The following is a 19,111-nucleotide window of genomic DNA, read 5'->3' as shown; positions in this document are numbered from 1 at the left end:
CATTGTCAGCATGACCAATGTTGAATGTTTATCATTTTAAACTAGGAAAAAAGACACTTAATATTAGACTTGGGGCCACACAGACACTCCACTGAAAAGCAGGCTAATGATTGCTTTGCAATGCGTGCAGTTTGCCACTGATTCCTTCCAAACCACTCATTGTTGAATTTGCGATTTCCAGCTTGTTGTGTAATGTTTATGTCCAATGGCCGATGAGCACTGATATGTTATATCTATAATTTCTCTTCATATAACAAGGATTAAAAAGAATTTGCCGGTAGATTATCAACTTGATTCATGATGATGACTGCTAGCTAAGAGTTTGAAAGTATGATGTTGACATGATCAGTCAAATCAAAGCTACTGTAGATATGTGATTTGACATTTTATCTGTGGCTAATGACCTTGAGCCTTCTTGGATGGGTACTTCTAATGTAAGTCTATGGCAGCATCCAAAAGGCTTGAATTTTCGAGCTCTACTCTTAGACTTGGCGGTGACGTAGTGTCCCCATGAGTGACAGAACACTGAGCCAATCACGGCGCAACGCTCCGTATTTTTTGCTGGCTTGCCCCACCACAGAAAGCACTGAGCTAGGCTGAAACACCTGCATTTTGGAGTTCCCTTACTCAAGAAAACAAAAAAAGGGAGTCCTTGTTTGTATGCGGGATTATTAACTCAATTATATATATTTTTTTTTACATTGTTTGCAAACTGATATGTGACTGTTATTAATGCCAAAATTACATTCAAAATAGGCTATGAGATCAGTGAACGCATGTTGGTTGAGTCTAAATCATAGATCTGCACATTTCTACTGGCACACTGCTGACTGACTAATTCAGGACTATGTCAAAATAACAAAACAATAAATTAACTCATTTAGCTTAGTCTTTGTTTGATACCAGTGTGAAATAAAACACCATTTCATACCAGACTTGCACTATAATTTAGGTGCAGAATTCCTACTAGTGTAAGCAGGTGATTGGGTAAGAAGCTAACTGCTTCAAATAAACAATGGAAACAATGTGACCAGTAGATGGGGTGTTAACTGACTGGCATACCTGTAAATTACCTACAATATCCTATTGATGATGACCAGGCTGCAGACTTTACATTTAAATCAGCCCAAGGCCAGCCTTATGTGTCAAAACATGCATAAGGTCAAGCGTTTTGGCTAGACAACACATTTATAAAAATAAAAAATTGAGGCAGTACCCTAGTAAGCTGATGCTGCTATAGGTTAGTATAACCCCAATTATGCCTATAGCCCATCAACGGTTGTCACAGAGGTTAAAGGATCTAGTGAATAGATTGGACCCTGGTTTTATGGACATCGTTTTTCTTGTACAGCGCAATTTGTACAGTAAGACTTTTTTTAAACATTACATTTCAAAATTGCATCCTTGAACAATCGCACGAGTAAATTAACAAGAATCATACCATCAAAAGAATGATTTATTTTTCTATATTGTCATTTACATTTTTTACCAGTAGGCTATTATGTTCTTCACATTCATTTACTTAAGCTCCAACCATTTTTCAATGTGCTTGACCTTATAAGAATCTTTATCTTATTTAAAGTAGTAAATATCTTTTGTTAAGATTTTCCCCCATGTAATAAAAAAATGTTATGCACTATGCAAAGCTGCAGTTGCTGCCTTGATGCTCAGCAGTGTCTCGTCTATAATTAAATAAGTACTTCCGGGTCACGGAAATTCGGAAAATTGTCAAATAAAAGTCCCCCACGTAATAGTAGGTGTGTAATTACCCTTTATTTATTCATGATATATGAAACAGGATTGTCTAAACATGAATGATTTATATTTTTCCATATTTAAGTGACATTTGCATTAAATGTGGGTTTCAAAATATGTTCCACGGTCAAATAAATTCCCCCGATACAATACATTGTAAAATACATATTGGCTTATAGAGAGAACTATTCTAGGTGCCGACATAAAAGTGGGGTTGGGATTACTCAGCAGGGTCTGTAGAATCTATATATGGTGTTATTTAATGGGGGACTCTGGTCTAAATACTCAGCAACACTTTCTACTCCACCCACTCCATAGCCCCAATGCAATACACTGTAAATTACATATTGGCTTATAGTGTAACGCCCTGGCCATAGAGAGGGGTTTTTAGTTCTCTATTTTGGTTAGGCCAGGGTGTTACATGGGTGGGCGTTCTATGTTGATTTTTCTATGTTGGTTTGTTTCTTTGGTTTGGCCGTGTGTGGCTCTCAATCAGGAACAGCTGTAGTTCGTTGTTGCTGATTGGGAGCCATACATAGGCAACCTGTTTTTCCTTTGGGGTTTGTGGGTGATTGCTTTCTGTTTCGTTGTGAGTACCTGACAGAACTGTCGGCTGTCGTTTTTTTGCTTATTTGTATAGTGTTCTATTTTCGGTTTATTAAAATCTTGAATATGAATACACATCCTCCGCTGCACCTTGGTCTCATTGCGACGACAGTCGTTACATATAGAGAAAAAAACGATTCTATGTGCCAATGTAAAAGTGGCGTTGGGCATACTAATGTAATTTATAGGCCTACAGTGTATTGTATTGGGGGCTTTGGAGTGGGTGGAGTAGAAAGTGTTGCTGAGTCCTCCATTAAATAGCACCATATATACACTGAGTGTACATGACATGACTGAGTGTATATGACATAGACTGACCAGGTGAATACAGGTGAAAGATATGATCCCTTGCGGATGTCACTTCTTAAATCCACTTCAATCAGTGTAGATGAATGAAAGGGAGGAGACAGGGTAAAGAAGGTTTTTTAAGCCTTGAGATAATTGAGACATGGATTGTGTATGTGTGCCATTCAGAGGGTGAATGGGCAAGACAAAATATGTAAGTACCTTTGAACGGGGTACGGTAGTAGGTGCTAGTTTACCATGTATATCAAGAATAGCGCACCACCCAAAGGGTGGCCTATGTTGGAGTCAACATAGGCCAGCATCCCTGTGGAACACTTTTTACACCTTGTAGATTCCATGCCCTGACAAATTGGGACTATTCTGAAGGCAAGGGTGCACGACACAATGCGGAGTGCCTGGATACAGTCCTTAGCCGTGGTATATTGGCCATATACCACAAACCTCCAAGGTGCCTTATTGCTATTATAAACTGGTTACCAACGTAATTAGAGCAGTAATAACCGTGGTATATGATCTAATATACCACGGCTGTCAGTCAATCAGCATTCAGGGCTCGAACCATCCAGTTTATATATATAACAAACCATCCAGTTTATATATATATATAACAAACCATCCAGTTTATATATATATAACAAACAGGTAAGTAAAAAGTCAAAATACACTATATATACACAAAAGTATGTGGACACACCTTCAAATTATCGTCTATTTCAGCCATACCTGTTGCTGACAGGTCTACAAAATCGAGCACACAGCCATAGACAAACATTGGCAGTAGAATGGCCTTACTGAAGAGCTCATTGACCTTCAACGTGGCACCGTCATAGGATGCCACCATTCCAACATGTCAGTTTGTCAACTCTAAGTGCAAGTTATTGTGAAGTGGAGATGTCTATGAGCAACAGCGGCTCAGCCACGAAGTGGTAGGCCACACAAGCTCACAGAACGGGACCATTAAGTGCTGAAGCGCGTAAAAATTGTCTGTCCTCAGTTGCAACACTCACTACCGAGTTCCAAACTGCCTCTGGAAGCAACGTCAGCACAAGACCGGTTTCTCCGCTTCTTCATGAAATGAGTTTCCATGACCGAGCAGCCGCACAGAAGCCTAAGATTACCATGCACAATGCCAAGCTGGAATGGTAAAAGGCTCGCCGCCATAGGACTCTAGAGCAGTGGAAACTCGTTCCTTGGAGTAATGAATCACGCTTCAACATCTGGCAGTCCGACGGACGAATCTGGGTTTGGTGGATTCCAGGAGAACGCTACCTGCCCGAATGCATAGTGCCAACTGTCAAGTTTGGTGGAGGAGGAATAATTTTCTAGGGCTGTTTTTCATGGTTTGGGCTAGGCCCCTTAGTTTCAGTGAAGGGAAATCTTAACGCTACAGCATACAATGACATTCTAGATGATTTTGTGCTTCCAACTTTGTGGCAACAGTTTGGGGAAGGCCCTTTCCTGTTTCAGCATGTCAATGCCCCTGTGTACAAACACAGTTTGTTGAGATCGGTGTGGAAGAACTTGACTGGCCTGCACAGAGAACCTGATTTCAACCTCATCAAACACCTTCGGGATGAATTGGAATGCCGACTGCGAGCCAGCCCTAATCGCCCAACATCAGTGCTCGACCTCATGAATGCTCTTGTGGCTGAATGGAAGCAAGTCCCCGCAGCAATGTTCCAACGTCTAGTGGAAAGCCTTCCCAGAAGAGTGGAGGCTGTTATAGCAGCAAAGGGGGAACCAACTCCCTATTAATGCCCATGATTTTGGAATGAGATGTTGGACGAGGAGGTGTCCACATACTTTTGGTGATGTAGTGTATCAAAAGGACAACATGCCTCCTAATTTATTAACAGACTTGATCACATTGTTTTAGTACTTAAAGGAACAGGTACCTGATTATGCCCAATAACATTAGGGGGTGTTATAAATATATTATAAAAAAGAGGGTATAGAACATAGGAAAAAACTAATTCAGAGGGGAGATATAGTTACACTTCAATAAAATGGCTATGCCAGCACACCAAACAACACGTCTGTATCATCTGAGAATGTTAGCATACCCAGATGCTCAACTGAGGGACTTAGTAATAAAACTAAAAAACTCTTATTCCAAGACACTTCACATGATAATTATAATTCAGTATGTCAGCTAAAAAATGGTTCCCAGATAACCCCATGTGTACATCTCAAGCCACACCGCTACGATTTCTTCCCGTTGTGGACACTCCGATGTCTGCTAAGGTTAGTCAGGAAGGAGAAGCTCTTGTAACATAGTTTGCACTTGAAGGGCCTCTCATTGGTGTGAACGGTCTGGTGCCTCTTCACATAGTTTGCCTCAGCGAAGCGCTTTCCACAGGTGGGGCAGGCGTACGGCTTGTTGGCATCCGTCCTAATGCTCGGCCTCCCACGTTGTGACCCAATGACACCAGAGGAGGTAGAAGCAGGATCCACCACCCTCAGGTGGTTAGTCTTTGAGCTCCCTCCTTGACCTCTAGCCATTGTTTGGGTGTTGTTGGGATTGTGTGCTGTGTTATAGGCTAGGTACCTCTCGTGGTGAACGCCCATCCTGACCCTGTCTGTATTGGTGGGGTAACCATGAGGTAACTGAGGAAGGCTAGACCCAGGTCCAGGCCTTCTATGAACCCAGTCACCAGGCATTAGACGAGACCCTGAAGGATAAGACAGACTTGCTGATAGACTACCACCAGGTGGGTCTCCCACCACTCTATGTGAAGGCTGAAGCCCAGGGTGACCTGCTCTGTTCATCATGGATACTGTGGTGTTTGTATCATAGGAACAGGAGGGTCTATCTCTATCAGCCTCAGGACCTTCTACATCCCTGCACTGAGACTGTGAAGAGAAGGGCCTGGGCTGCAGACTGGAACTTCTGTCTCTCTGATGACCACCAGGGCTGAGGTGGTTCAGTCCACCTGTCCACTGGTTGTGTTCTGTGTGGTGGTGGTGTCTCTGTCCCTCGTGGTTTGGTCCTGGTTCTGACTCGGGAAGGAAGAGCGACGGCTCCTGATCCAGGGTACTGATCCGTGACCAGGGTTTCTGACCAGCCGATTTAGAGGTCCAGTCTCTCCCTCCAGCAACACCGGATATCAGCAGGTCCTCATGGACTGCAGACTGTAAACACAAATTGAACAGAAAAGCATGAAGGTTTATATAAGACTCTTTGCTGTACACACAGAAACATAAAAAAAAAATGTTTTAACCACAGTCAAGCCCATCTCTAACAACGTGATTAAAGTACCTAACAATATAGAGCGATTGGAGAGTATTATAAAAACATTTCCATATGTGTTGATTCCAGAATTAAATACATTTTGGTTCGACTGCGATAAGGGAAGTCCACGCAATGACACAAAAATAACAAGGGGGTCAGCACAGTCAATTTTGTATTTAATTTCAATAAAACGGACAAACACTCACATAACGTGAAGTACAGTACGTTTATTGCACAAAATTATACGTGACAAGTACAATAACTTTTCTCACTATGGTAACACCCTTTCTGTAAATTTGGTACCCTCGCTTTGATAAAATGTATTTTACAATACTTTGGAAAAGGTTCAACATTACACACATCTTCCTGTCAAGTAAACATGAATTAAGGCACTATCATTTCCTCATTATAAAACACCAGCATCAAACTACAAGACATAGTTGTCACTTTTCATCAGTGAAGCATTTTTACAGACACCATCAGCATATCATCTACTGTCTCACCATACTCATTCTTTCCTCAGTTCACCTCATCCACTTCCCTACTACAACCAAAACCAGCAGAATGAATTACAAACTAACTAGTACTACATTATATGTCACTATACACGTGCATTTTCTGCTGGTGCATCCTGAGGTAGTCCTCTCTGAGAACATCTTCTTGCAAGTGGTTACAGGTGCTCTCCCATGTGGACCTTCAGGTGCATCTTCAGCTGGTCCTGGCGTGAGAACCTCTTCTCACACTGGGGGCAGCTGTAGGGTTTCTCCCCTGTGTGGACCCTCTTGTGCCTCTTCAGGTGGTGCTGGTGGGAGAACCTCTTCTCACACAGGTGGCAGCCAAAAGGTTTCTCCCCTGTGTGCATCCTCTGGTGTATCTCCATCTGTTTGGGGAAATTGAAGGCTTTCCCACAGAATGAACACGGGAAGCGCTTTTCTTTACCACCGGATCTACTGATAGCGTTACTACTACTGTCATGTCTCAATGTGCTTGTGTAGCCATTTAGTGTTGAAGCATTGTCTGAGGTCTGGTTTAACATTAGGAGAGTGTGAGGAGGATGAAGGCCAGGGAGTGTCTGTGTTGTCACAGGGTCCATGTTCCAGTTGATAGATCCTATAGAAGGCAGGCTGAAGGCAGCACCTGTCAGGGGGTTAACCTGAGGCTCCATCAGTCTCTCTGAATCACAACTATAGGAGCAGGAGGGAGCATCGCTAGCCGAGTCTGTGTGTGTTCTCTCCCGCCTCATACCAACACCACCCCGTCCATGCAGATCAAATCTACGCCTCGCCCTGGTCTCAGCCAGTCTGTTGTCATGGAGACTAAGTTCGGTTGTTGTTTTGTGTTCCACTGTCTGTTTCTGGTTAACAGTATTGTTCCCCAGCCCAGAGTTGAGGACGCTGTCCCATCCACTGACCTCCACTATGTCATCTCTGGTCCTGTCTTGCTCAGTAATGTTGTCCCCTGGGCCCTTGGCTGCACCAGTCTGGGTATGGGAATGCAAGATGGCCGCCCAGTCTCCTCTGTTAGCCTCCAGCCAACCACCTGCAGGAAGAGGAAACAAAATAGACTTTACAAACATGGCAGAGAAAACTATTTTGGGGGGTCAATTACCTGGTCAAGTTCATACATTATAATATATGTTTTTGTATGTAAACAAACTGTTTTTATTTCATTTTATGAACTAAGAAATAATAATAGCCAGGCGCATCACTATTCCCATTGAAGGTCAATTACTGTTTGTTTGTAGGCTATATGTATTACTATTCCCATTGAAGATCTATTACTGTATGTAGGCTATATGTATTACTATTCCCATTGAAGATCTATTACTGTATGTAGGCTATATGTATTACTATTCCCATTGAAGATCTATTACTGTATGTAGGCTATATGTATTACTATTCCCATTGAAGATCTATTACTGTATGTAGGCTATATGTATTACTATTCCCATTGAAGATCTATTACTGTATGTAGGCTATATGTATTACTATTCCCATTGAAGATCTATTACTGTATGTAGGCTATATGTATTACTATTCCCATTGAAGATCTATTACTGTATGTAGGCTATATGTATTACTATTCCCATTGAAGATCTATTACTGTATGTAGGCTAGATGTATTACTATTCCCATTGAAGATCTATTACTGTATGTAGGCTATATGTATTACTATTCCCATTGAAGATCTATTACTGTATGTAGGCTATATGTATTACTATTCCCATTGAAGATCTATTACTGTATGTAGGCTATATGTATTACTATTCCCATTGAAGATCTATTACTGTATGTAGGCTATATGTATTTCTCCCTTACTTTGCTCCCCCATCTTTAGTCCACTCAGCAGATCAATGCTCTCTGGTTCATCTTCTATTGTCTCCTCTTTGACCAGCAGCAGATCAGGCTTCCCATCCTCCATGTCTACTGACTGTAAGAGATACAGAGTGAGAGGATGTTGGATCAAGAAATCTGATATGAGCACCCTGCTATGGAGCATCTTCTGATTGGCCAATGAGGGACTGCTATGAGTACCATGCAAACATGTTAGTACATTTTATACTATGCAAACGTGCCGATCGAATATCTTTCTATATAGTCTTATTCATTATGATCTAAAAGGCTAAACTGATCCTAGATCAGCACTCCTACTCTGAGAGGCTTTGTGGATACGGGTTCTGAACTAATACCATTCAGACAGTAGTTCAGTGGGCTCACCTCAGTGAGACTGTGTGTGGTCCTGTGCTGCTCAGCTGGTTCCTCTGTGGGTTCAGGAGGAGGTGTAGTCTGGTTGTCCTCCATGACCATGGTCCCCTCAGGGTTCCTCAGACCCTCCTCCTTTACCAGCAGCACCTCTGGACACTCCTACTCATGGAAAAGAGAGGTGACACAGATTACACAGACTCCCTCAGGTACGTACACACACACACACACACACACACACAGATAATAAACACACTTTCAACATGGAGTGTTTACCCATCCCCACTACGTTTGAGTCCTATACTGTAGTTACAGAATGACTTCATTGTTGTTAAACTCATCATGGTGGACATAAATACACTACCGTTCAAAAGTTTGGGGTCACTTAGAAATGTCCTTGTTTTTGAAAATAAAGCACATTTTTTGTCCATTAAAATAGCATCACATTTATTAGAAAAACAGTGTAGACATTGTTAATGTAGTATTACTATTGTAGCTGGAAACGGCAGATTTTTTATGGAATATCTACATAGGTGTACAGATGCCCATTATCAGCAACCATCACTCCTGTGTTCCAATGGCACGTTGTGTTAGCTAATCCAATTTTATAATTTTAAAAGGCTAATTGATCATTAGAAAACCCTTTTGCAAGTATGTTAGCACAGCTGAAAACTGTTCTGATTAAAGAAGCAATAAAACTGGCCTTCTTTAGACTAGTTGAGTATCTGGAGCATCAGCATTTGTGGGTTCGATTACAGGCTCAAAATGGCCAGAAACAAAGTACTTTCTTCTGAAACTCGTCAGTCTATTCTTGTTCTGACAAATGAAGGCTATTCCATGCGAATAATTGCCAAGAAACTGAAGATCTCATACAGCGCTGTGTACTACTCCCGACACAGAACAGCGCAAACTGGTCTCTAACCAGAATAGAAAGAGAAGTGGGAGGCCCCGGTAAACAACCGAGCAAGAGGACAAGTACATTAGAGTGTATAGTTTGAGAAACAGACGCCTCACAAGTCCTCAACTGGCAGCTTCATTAAATAGTACCCGCAAAACAGCAGTCTCAATGTCAACAGTGAAGAGGCGACTCCGGGATGCTGGCCTTCTAAGCAGAGTTCCTCTGTCCAGTGACTGTGTTCTTTTGCCCATCTTAATCTTTTATTTTTATTGGCCAGTCTGAGATGGCTTTTTCTTTGCAACTCTGCCTAGAAGGCCAGCATCCCGGAGTCGCCGCTTCACTGTTGACGTTGAGCTGTCGGGTGTATGCAGAATAGGGTGAGATTAGATGTGATGTATACTGAAGAGTCTCAATGAAAGTCTTAGAATGAAAAGTCCCATTTTGTGTTTATTAAACATCCATATGAAAATCACACATACACATCTCAACAAAAAAATCTGCATGAACTTGATAAACTGCATACATTTTCTAATTAAAAGTGTCTTGGGGAAGAAAAAAACATTAAGTAGTTGAAAGGTAGTAATGAAACAGGCATTGTGAACATCTTATAGGCTACACAGTACAAACACAATGTGTAACACACGTTTTATGGTTATAAACTGAACAAAAAAAACTAAAAAAAAACACACCTTGCAACTATTTCAACAATTTCACTGAGTTACAGTTCACATAAGGAAATCAGCCTATTGAAATAAATGCATTACGCCCTAATCTATGGATTTCAAATGAATGGAGCACCAGGGGAGCCAGGCCCAGACAGTCAGAATGAGTTTTTCACAAATAAAGGGCTTTATTACAGACAGAAATACTCAGTTTCATCAGCTTTCCGGATGGCTGGTCTCAGACGATCCCGCAGATGAATTAGCTGGATGTGGAGGTCCTGGGCTGGCGTGGTTACACATGGTCTGTGGTTGTGAGGCCAGTTGTACTGCCAAATTCTCTAAAACGACGTTCGAGACAGCTTATGGTAGAGAAATTAACATTCAATTTTCTGCCAACAGTTCTGGTGGACATTCCTGCAGTCAGCATGCCAAATGCACACTACCTCAACTTGAGACATTTGTGGCATTGTGTTGTGTGACAAAACTGCACATTTTAGAGTCCCCAGCACAAGGTGCACATTTGTAATGATCATGCCGTTTAATCAGCTTCTTGATTTTTTTTTATTTAACCTTTATTTAATTAGGCAAGTCAGTTAAGAACAAATTCTTATTAACAGTAGTGACGGCCTACCGGGGAACAGTGGGTTAACTGCCTTGTTCAGAAGCAGAACAACAACTTTTTTACCTTGTCAGCTCAGGGATTCGATTCAGCAACCTTTCGGTTACTGGCCCAACGCTCTAACCACTTGCCATACCTGCCAAGTGGATGGAATATCTTGGCAAAGGAGGAATGTTTTTGTGCATAAGGAACTTTTCTGGAATCTTTTATTTCAGCTCATGAAACATGGCCCAACACCTTACATGTTGCGTTTATATTTTTGTTCAGTATATATGCCTTATATCACACAATGTCTGGATGCAATACTCTTCCCAGGAATATTCTAAAGTCAAATCTGTTACTCTCGTTATTCCAAATGCATCTGTGGATATTTTCTGCTGACAACAATGACAATTCATTTGTCTTTAATGCAGGGTTTGATCTAAACGTCTATTGAGTGGAATGGTTACTTTCTATTTTATGGAGTGGAATGGTTTTTCTGCTGGTGTATCCTGAGGTAGCTCCTCTCTGAGAACCTCTTCCCGCAGTGAGTACAGGCAAACAGCCTCTCTCCCGTGTGGACCTTCAGGTGCATCTTCAGCTGGTGTTGGCGGGAGAACCTCTTCTCACACTGGGGGCAGCTGTAGGGTTTCTCCCCTGTGTGGACCCTCTGGTGCCTCTTCAGGTTGCCAGCCTGGGCGAAGCGCATATGACATTGGGTACAGCTGAAGGGTTTCACACCTGTGTGGACCCTCTGGTGGACCTCAACCTTCTGGGGGCAGCTGAAGCCTTTGTTACAGAACATGCAGAGGAACCGTTTCTCTTTACTATTGCCTGGTGTGGCTCCCCCTCCCTGAGCCTGGGCTCTAGCCCTGTCGTTTGAATTCAATACTTGATCAAAAAGTACACGGCCTTGAGAATCAGAAGATGCCATCGACGTTGACACTGGGTCGCGATCCCAGAACCTGTGTACAGGGGAGTGGGTCACAACATTTGTATTTGTCTCTAAGCTTCCCCTGTAATCTAAGCAATCTCTGCCCTGTGAGTGTCCTTCTCCTTGGTGACAATCTGCATTCCATGTGGGAGGAGCGTCACCCTCTACTTTCACAGTCACCTCATCTACCACTATAACCTCCCCTTTCTTATCTAGGGACCCTTCAGAGTATACACTACTACTGTACTGGTTCCAGTCCCCTCTAGATAGATCAGTCTGTGTCTCTAAACCCAAGGATATGTTGCCAGGGTCCATCTCTGTAGTGTAAGAACAAGATGGATCATCACTGCCAGTGTCTAACGTGTCACCATCACCATCCCCACGGGAATGAACCGTCCTCTGGCTCTGGTGAAATACCGGTAAGTATTCCAAGCCAGGAGCAGGAGGACAGACCATTCTTCCCAGCATCAGTCTCTCTGGGTCTGATCTGTAGTCAGATCCTGTATGTAAGAGCCTGTGTTTTACAGTTAAAGTCTCTGTGTCTGTCTCTGACTTGATGACGGCGTTCGGCGCTCCACTGACCTCCGTGATGCTGCGTCGAGTCTTGGCATTGGGCGCGGCAGCAGTTGCGGTATCCTCCGTGGCTATAGGGGGCGCTCCAGCCGATCCAGTCTGGATGTCTCTGCTGTGCCGTGGGTCCTCCTCTCCTTCAGACCTCTCCAGCTTCACCCCAGGACCTGCAGCCTCTGCATCTGTAGACTGACACAAAAAGAGGAGGTTATTGAATTGGATAACAGGGAAGTAGGGAAGTCTCACATGTAGGGCTGTTGCTGTGAGCGTATTACCGCCACACTGGTGGTCACGAGTCCCAAAGGCAGTCAAATAGGCTTCTCCAAGCTCCGATGCTGCTGATGATCATTAGTAGAATACCAAACTTGCTAACTGCATGGTACTCAGCACTCTATTGTCCCTCTAAACACTCGGACATTAATGCAAATGTAATCGGAAATCTAATCAAACACTTCATGAGAGCCCATGAGCTCATGTTGCGCAACATTTCTATAGGCTATGCAATTGCGAAAAAACCCCAGAGAGATGGCATCTATTAAAAAGAGAATCCCATCAGCTTTCGATAGGCGGAGCTCAATTTCGAGTCTCATAGCAAAGGATCTGAATACTTATGTAAATTAGGTATCCCTATTTTATTTTGAATACATTGGCAAAAAAAATTCTAAAAACCTGTTTTCGCTTCGTCACTATGGGGTATTGTGTGTAGATTGCTGAGGATTTTGTATTGATTTTATATCACTTGTGAATGATGCCCAGCATAAGGCAAGAAACAATGTTTTTCTTGCGCTACTTTTTCTAATCATAGTCGCACAACTCATGTTTGTTTTTTGTTGTTGGTTTTTTTCACCCCTTTTTCATGGTATCCAATTGGTAGTAGTTACAGTCTTGTCTCATCACTGCAACTCCCGTACGGACTCGGGAGAGGCGAAGGTCAAGAGCCATGCGTCCTCCGAAACACAACCCAACCAAGCCAAGCCAAGCCACACTGCTTCTTGACACAATCCCCATCCAACCCAGAAGCCAGCCGCACCAATGTGTTGGAGGAAACACCGTACACCTGGCGACCGTGTCAGCGTGCACTGCGCCCGGCCCGCCACAGGAGTCGCTAGTGCGCGATGAGACAAGGATATCCCAAACCCTCCCCTAAACCGGACGACGCTGGGCCAATTGTGCGCTGCCCCATGGGTCTCCCGGTCGCGGCCGGCTGCGACAGAGCCTGGACTCGAACCCAGGATCTCTAGTGGCACTGCGATGCAGTGCCTTAGACCACTGCGCCACTCGGGAGGCCCTAGGCCTATATGTTTTTATAAGGTTTGTATCACAACTAAAGTGGCCAAATAACGTCTTAAAATTAAGCTCATTAATCTGCTTTACAAGGGGTATAGAGACTAACTGGCATACATAAGCAGCGTGTGAGTTTCAAGTTTGGGGAAGATCATTTTCACCATAAAAATGCACCTTTATAATATAAGCATTATTGAATTTGCGGTTACTTTTGATAATGGTGTTTTCCCGCTAATGGAACATTCGCGCTTATAGCCTGCTGCAGTGTGCGCATTGCTGCGCTTATGTGAAGAAATAGCCTAATAGTGTATGAACATATAAAGCTGTTGCGTCAGCCACATTGTGTGAAAAAGTTTTTTTGATGCTAGTGGTTGTATTCATTTGGGATCTATCGCATCCCACAACTGTCCCAGACTATGTTTGGAATATTTATTTCTCGCACAGAATAGGTCAACTTTTGCACTATTGGTGATAGTAGATTGACATAGGCTAGTGCTTTTGCTGTTCGTTAGAGCTATTTATCTTGTTGGCTGACAAAGTAAATGTGGACAGTTCTTCCAAAATCTTTAATATGCACCTTGGAATTGGATAAGAATGCACGCAGTTGCATCCCCGATGTGTCTGTCTTCAATTGTAGTCTATGACAAAGACCCAATCACGTGATGGAGAGCCATGTGAGTGAGAGGTGCTTCAGATCGCGCAGCTCTCAAGGCGAAGGGCACAACGCAGCACTCCGGGCCAAGGGCACAACGGCCACTGGCCTCAAAAGGCATGGATTTTTTTTAGGGTGCATTATGGCCACACAAAGGGGATGCCGCCGTGAAATTCGAGGCATTATCAAGTGCTTGTCAAACTGTGAATGAGAGACTGATGAAGTGTGTACTGCGCAAAAAATAAACAGAGCTCATGCCTTTCAAGCGACTTAAAAAAAATCATCACTAGAGTCGCATCATGCAGCCTTACAATGTATTACAAATCAAAACATATAGCCCAACGTTTGTAGAACAACTAAAGATACATTAATAACTCTAAATTAAGAATATAGGAGTACTTATTTATTTGTTAACCACTCAACACAGAATAGCCGCATGTGCATATCCTTTCTATTTTATTCAGCTATGTTCAATTGTATTCTTCATACTATAAAATGATGCCACGGAATTCTAACCAAATCTTGTCTGCTAAATGAACTAGTGTAGCCCACAGCCATTTGGCATAGCCAGATCAGGACCTAACATAAGGACACCTCAGAGTACGCTATTCTGTTCTTCTGAAATAGACTACATTTTTTTCATATCATGCTTCTTTAGACCTGTCTAAAATAAATAGATTTATTGTGAAGGTGTAGGCTATATTACATGGATTTATTAGACTTTTTTAAAAATGTAGATGTTCCAAAGGTCTGCATCAGTGGCTTGTATGCTATGTGTGGAAGCCAGGAGATGCTGAACGTGTTTATGTTCATTAACGTCAATTACCGTGAGGCCGACAGTTATTTGCTTGACAATCACTGGCTGACGAAATTTCGTGACCGCCATAGCCCTACTCACATGCTCCCCTATGGCAGATAAATAAGGATGTGCTTGTAAGCAAATTAATAGCTGTCGGCATAGGCGCCTGAGCAATGGAGCAGCTGCACCCCCACTTTCAAAATAGGGGTGCAAACCGATGTTTTTGCACACCCACTTTTATACCAGAAAATGTATTTGATGTTTTCAGTGATTAGTAACGTTTTGAGCTAGTCTGTATTAAAATAGTTATATGATATATACAAAAGTATGTGGACACCCCTTCAAATTAGTGGATTCGGACAGTTCAGCCACACCCGTAGCTGACAAATCGAGCACATCGCCATGCAATCTCCATACACAAACATTGGCAGTAGAATGGCCTTACTGAAGAGCTCAGTGACTTTCAACGTGGCACCGTCATAGGATGCCACCTTTCCAACAAGTCAGTTTGTCAAATTTCTGCCCTGCTGCCCCAGTCAACTGTAAGTCCTGTTATTGTGAAATGGAAATGTCTAGGAGCAACAACGGCTCAGCTGCAAAGTGGTAGGCCACACAAGCTTACAGAACGGGACCATCGAGTGCTGAAGAGCAAAATAATTGTCTGTCCTCGGTTGCAACACTCACTACCGAGTTCCAAACTGCCTCTGGAAGCAACGTCCGAATAAGAACTGTTTGTCGGAGCTTAATGAAATGGGTTTCCATGGCCAAGCAGTCGCACACAAGCCTAAGATCACCATGCACAATGCCAAGCGTCGGCTGGAGTGGTGTAAAGCTCGCCGCCATTGGACTCTGGAGCAGTGGAAACTCGTTCTCTGGAGTGATGAATCATGCTTCACCATCTGGCAGTCCGACGGATGAATCTGTGCTTGGCGGATGCCAGGAGAACACTACATGCCCCAATGCATAGTGCCAACTGTAAAGTTTGGTGGAGGAGGAATAATAGTGTGGGGCTGTTTTTCATGGTTCGGGCTAGGCCACTTAGTTCCAGTGAAGGGAAATCTTAATGCTACAGCATACAATGACATTCTAGATGATTCTTTGCTTCCAGCCTTGTGGCAACAGTTTGGGGAAGACCCTTTCCTGTTTCAGCATGACAACGCCCCCATGCACAAAGCGAGGTCCATACAGAAATGGTTTGTAGGACTGGCCTGCAGAGAGCCCTGACCTCAACCCCATCTAACACATTTAGGATGAATTACATCGACTGCGAGCAAGGCCTAATCGCCCAACATCAGTGTCCAACCTCACTAATGCTCATGGCTGAATGGAAGCAAGTCCCTGTAGCAATGTTCAAACATCTTCCCAATGTTCCAACACCTTCCCAGAAGAGTGGAGGCTTTTAAAGCAGCAAGGGGGGGGGGGGACCAACTCCATATTAATGCCCATGATTTTGGAATGAGATGTTCGACAAGCAAATGTCCACATACCTTTGGCCATGTAGTTTATGTCCATGTTATATATAGGATATAATAGCTAACAGATGTCATTTTGCACCCCCTCCACCCATCGCCTCAAGATCAATGGTTTTGACCAGTAAAGTTTTGCTTCGTTTCCGCGTGCCACTGTTTTGGTTCAGTGCAGTTAGAAAGCACTAGTTTCACCACTGGTGTTTAACATGAAAAGGCATCTGCAAAAGAAAATTGTTTATCTAGTTTGTTGTGCTGTTGTATCGTTGCTAGAGTAGGAGGCTACTAGTAGACAGGCTGTATATGAGTACATTTCTTTTTGTATGAAGTAGTGTTTATGAAAGAAAAAGGTTGGAGACCCTTGCTCGAGGTCAAACTGTTGAAATGACCCATATTACCGGAGCTACATTTTATCCTTTCTACTGCAGATTCAGAGCCGCAATTTATGGATATATTATTATAATTTATGGATCAACAAAAAATATCGCATTTAATAATTATAAATGAATACATTTGGAATTTTCTTTTTTTTTATGTTAAAATCATTTTAATGACCAAATGTAAACGCAAAACTCTAGTTTGCATTTTCAAGTTGACAGTTCTTGTTCAATGCCCTACCAGATAACACTGCCATATTGAGGACGAAAATTGTTAAAAGTTCACATTTGTAATTGTACTACATTATTGTGATTGCATTATTTGTGACAAAAAGATGACAACTTGATGTGCAATTTGACAATGTTTTTTATTAACCTACCAAGTACAACATTTAAATCCTTATTGAGTAAAACAATATCATTCCTCCCATTTTTGATTTCATTATCATTCCTTATCCTTGACAGTTTGGCCTCTCAATTGATCACTGTGGGTGGGATTGTCAGGGGAGGAGCATAATATTTGTAAGTCACAGGCTTGTTAAGGTTTCAGATCTGTCGATGAATTATTGGTGGTGGGATTTTTAGGGAAGGGAGAAGATGAGTACTCTAGTAATTAAAACACTTTTTCAATATAATTTATTGTGGGAAAACCAAATAAAAATAGTTATGTTCTGTTCATATATATTGATTCCACCTGTTAAGAAACAGAGTAGAATGGCAGGAAAATGGTGTAAAAAAATACTATGAATTTCTGGGAGTGATCCCCCAGACGCCAATGCTTTTGCACCGCCACTTTCAGAAAAAGTCAAGCGCCCATGGCTAAGGGAAGCCTTTCTGAAATAAACGGGCCACATTTAATGTACTGTAATTTTTTATGTCACACTATGATACTAACCTCTATCACAATAACATGCTGGTTTGAGGTTCCACTCCCCTCATCTATAGCTAAGGGTTGGTCATCTCTCCACGCTGGCTTCACAAAGCTCCTGTGGCCTCCAGTGAGATGTCCTTCACCTGAGAGAGTGATTGGGGAAAAAGGGGTGGTTAAGTTAGGTACTGTCAATGCTCAACGCTATATTGTACACAGTCTACAATTGGCAAAGATATAAGGAAACACCTCATAACTTCTTAATACACTATTTATTGATTGACTTACTATGTTCCATGCATCACATTCTTTTGAGTATGACAATAGGAAATTCAGTGAATCAAGAATCTTGTTAGAATATTATATTGTGTCTTTGTGCAAGAAAAAAATTGTTCTTAATTGACCTGCCTGGTAAAATAAATAAAAATGTGCAAGATAGCCAAGTAATCAGGGGGAGTGACCAGAAACTGACCAAGACCCAATTCTGGGTAACGCATCTGAACACGTGGTGAGGACAACATGGCAACAGCCCCCGACTTCTGCAAAATGAAAATGTACCTCTCGCCATTCCTTTGTATCGTTCGAGGATCTTGACACTATTGGGACGACTTGCGAGGACGCGCTCTCGTGCCACCTTCAGTTCCACTAGCTGTAGTTTCCTCCGCAATGCCCTGTTTTCTTTTTGGCTTTGAGTTATTTCCAAACGAAACACTGCATAGTCGTCGTCTACGAGTTTACAGATCTCTGCCACGGCTGAATTCGCTAGAACCTCCATGATGGAGGCTATTTGAGTGTGAAAAACCATACAGTTAGCCATTATTAGCAGCTACTAGCTAGCGTTACCTAAACATATATCAACCAAGTCGAACGCGAATTAAACAGTACATGGGGTACGTATGTGATGGTGTGCAGTTACATTAGTCATATTCTGAGTTCTAGGGTGTTAATAAACGTCTAAATAAAACCGCTAACGTTGAAATTGCTCTTGGTTACAGTTCGCTTCCGTTTACACTGAAGAGAAAGGATCTTATTGGGTGGCGTCATAGCTCAAAGGGTGTGGTTAAATAAATAAAAATATGCGTATTGTTCTTTGAAATACGGTACTGCTTAAAATAGTATTATGTTGAAAATCATATTTTGTGTGTTGGAATGGTGTGAACATATACCGGTCGTTAACATTTACGCGAGTAGCTCATCCTCTAAGGAAATAGCAAGCTTTTTTTAAACCTTTGAATAAAGTTTAAGGTGGGGGTTTTAAGTGTTTTCTCAAATGTATGCTTTGGTCACAAATACGATTATTAGGGATGTGCACGGTTATTCGAGTATCCATAGTATGCGAATAGTTGTGAGTATAAATACATTAATTAAAACATCCGTCTGACAATGGGTGGGCATAATTTGT

The 19,111-nt window shown here is 42.3% G+C and overlaps 1 protein-coding gene across 1 annotated transcript; it reads right to left on the bottom strand.

Annotated features, from left to right (window-relative positions):
- Nucleotides 1-1,754: 1,754 nt before the first annotated feature.
- Nucleotides 1,755-18,727, bottom strand: LOC106610098 (uncharacterized). Its single transcript, XM_045723219.2, has 7 exons — nt 18,268-18,727; nt 17,737-17,855; nt 12,276-12,452; nt 8,617-8,763; nt 8,218-8,329; nt 7,311-7,438; nt 1,755-5,799 (listed from the first exon to the last, which is right to left on the bottom strand). The coding sequence occupies exons 1-7, from the start codon at nt 18,524-18,526 to the stop codon at nt 4,870-4,872; spliced, it is 1,872 nt and encodes a 623-aa protein (XP_045579175.2). The 5' UTR covers nt 18,527-18,727; the 3' UTR covers nt 1,755-4,869.
- Between the last annotated feature and the right edge of the window lie 384 nt (nt 18,728-19,111).

Source organism: Salmo salar, chromosome 08 (assembly GCF_965601325.2).
Source record: "Salmo salar chromosome 08, fSalSal1, whole genome shotgun sequence".
Lineage (NCBI taxonomy): Eukaryota > Metazoa > Chordata > Actinopteri > Salmoniformes > Salmonidae > Salmo > Salmo salar.
The sequence above is the reverse complement of the archived record's forward strand: the minus strand, read 5'-3'. Positions and strand labels throughout refer to the sequence as shown.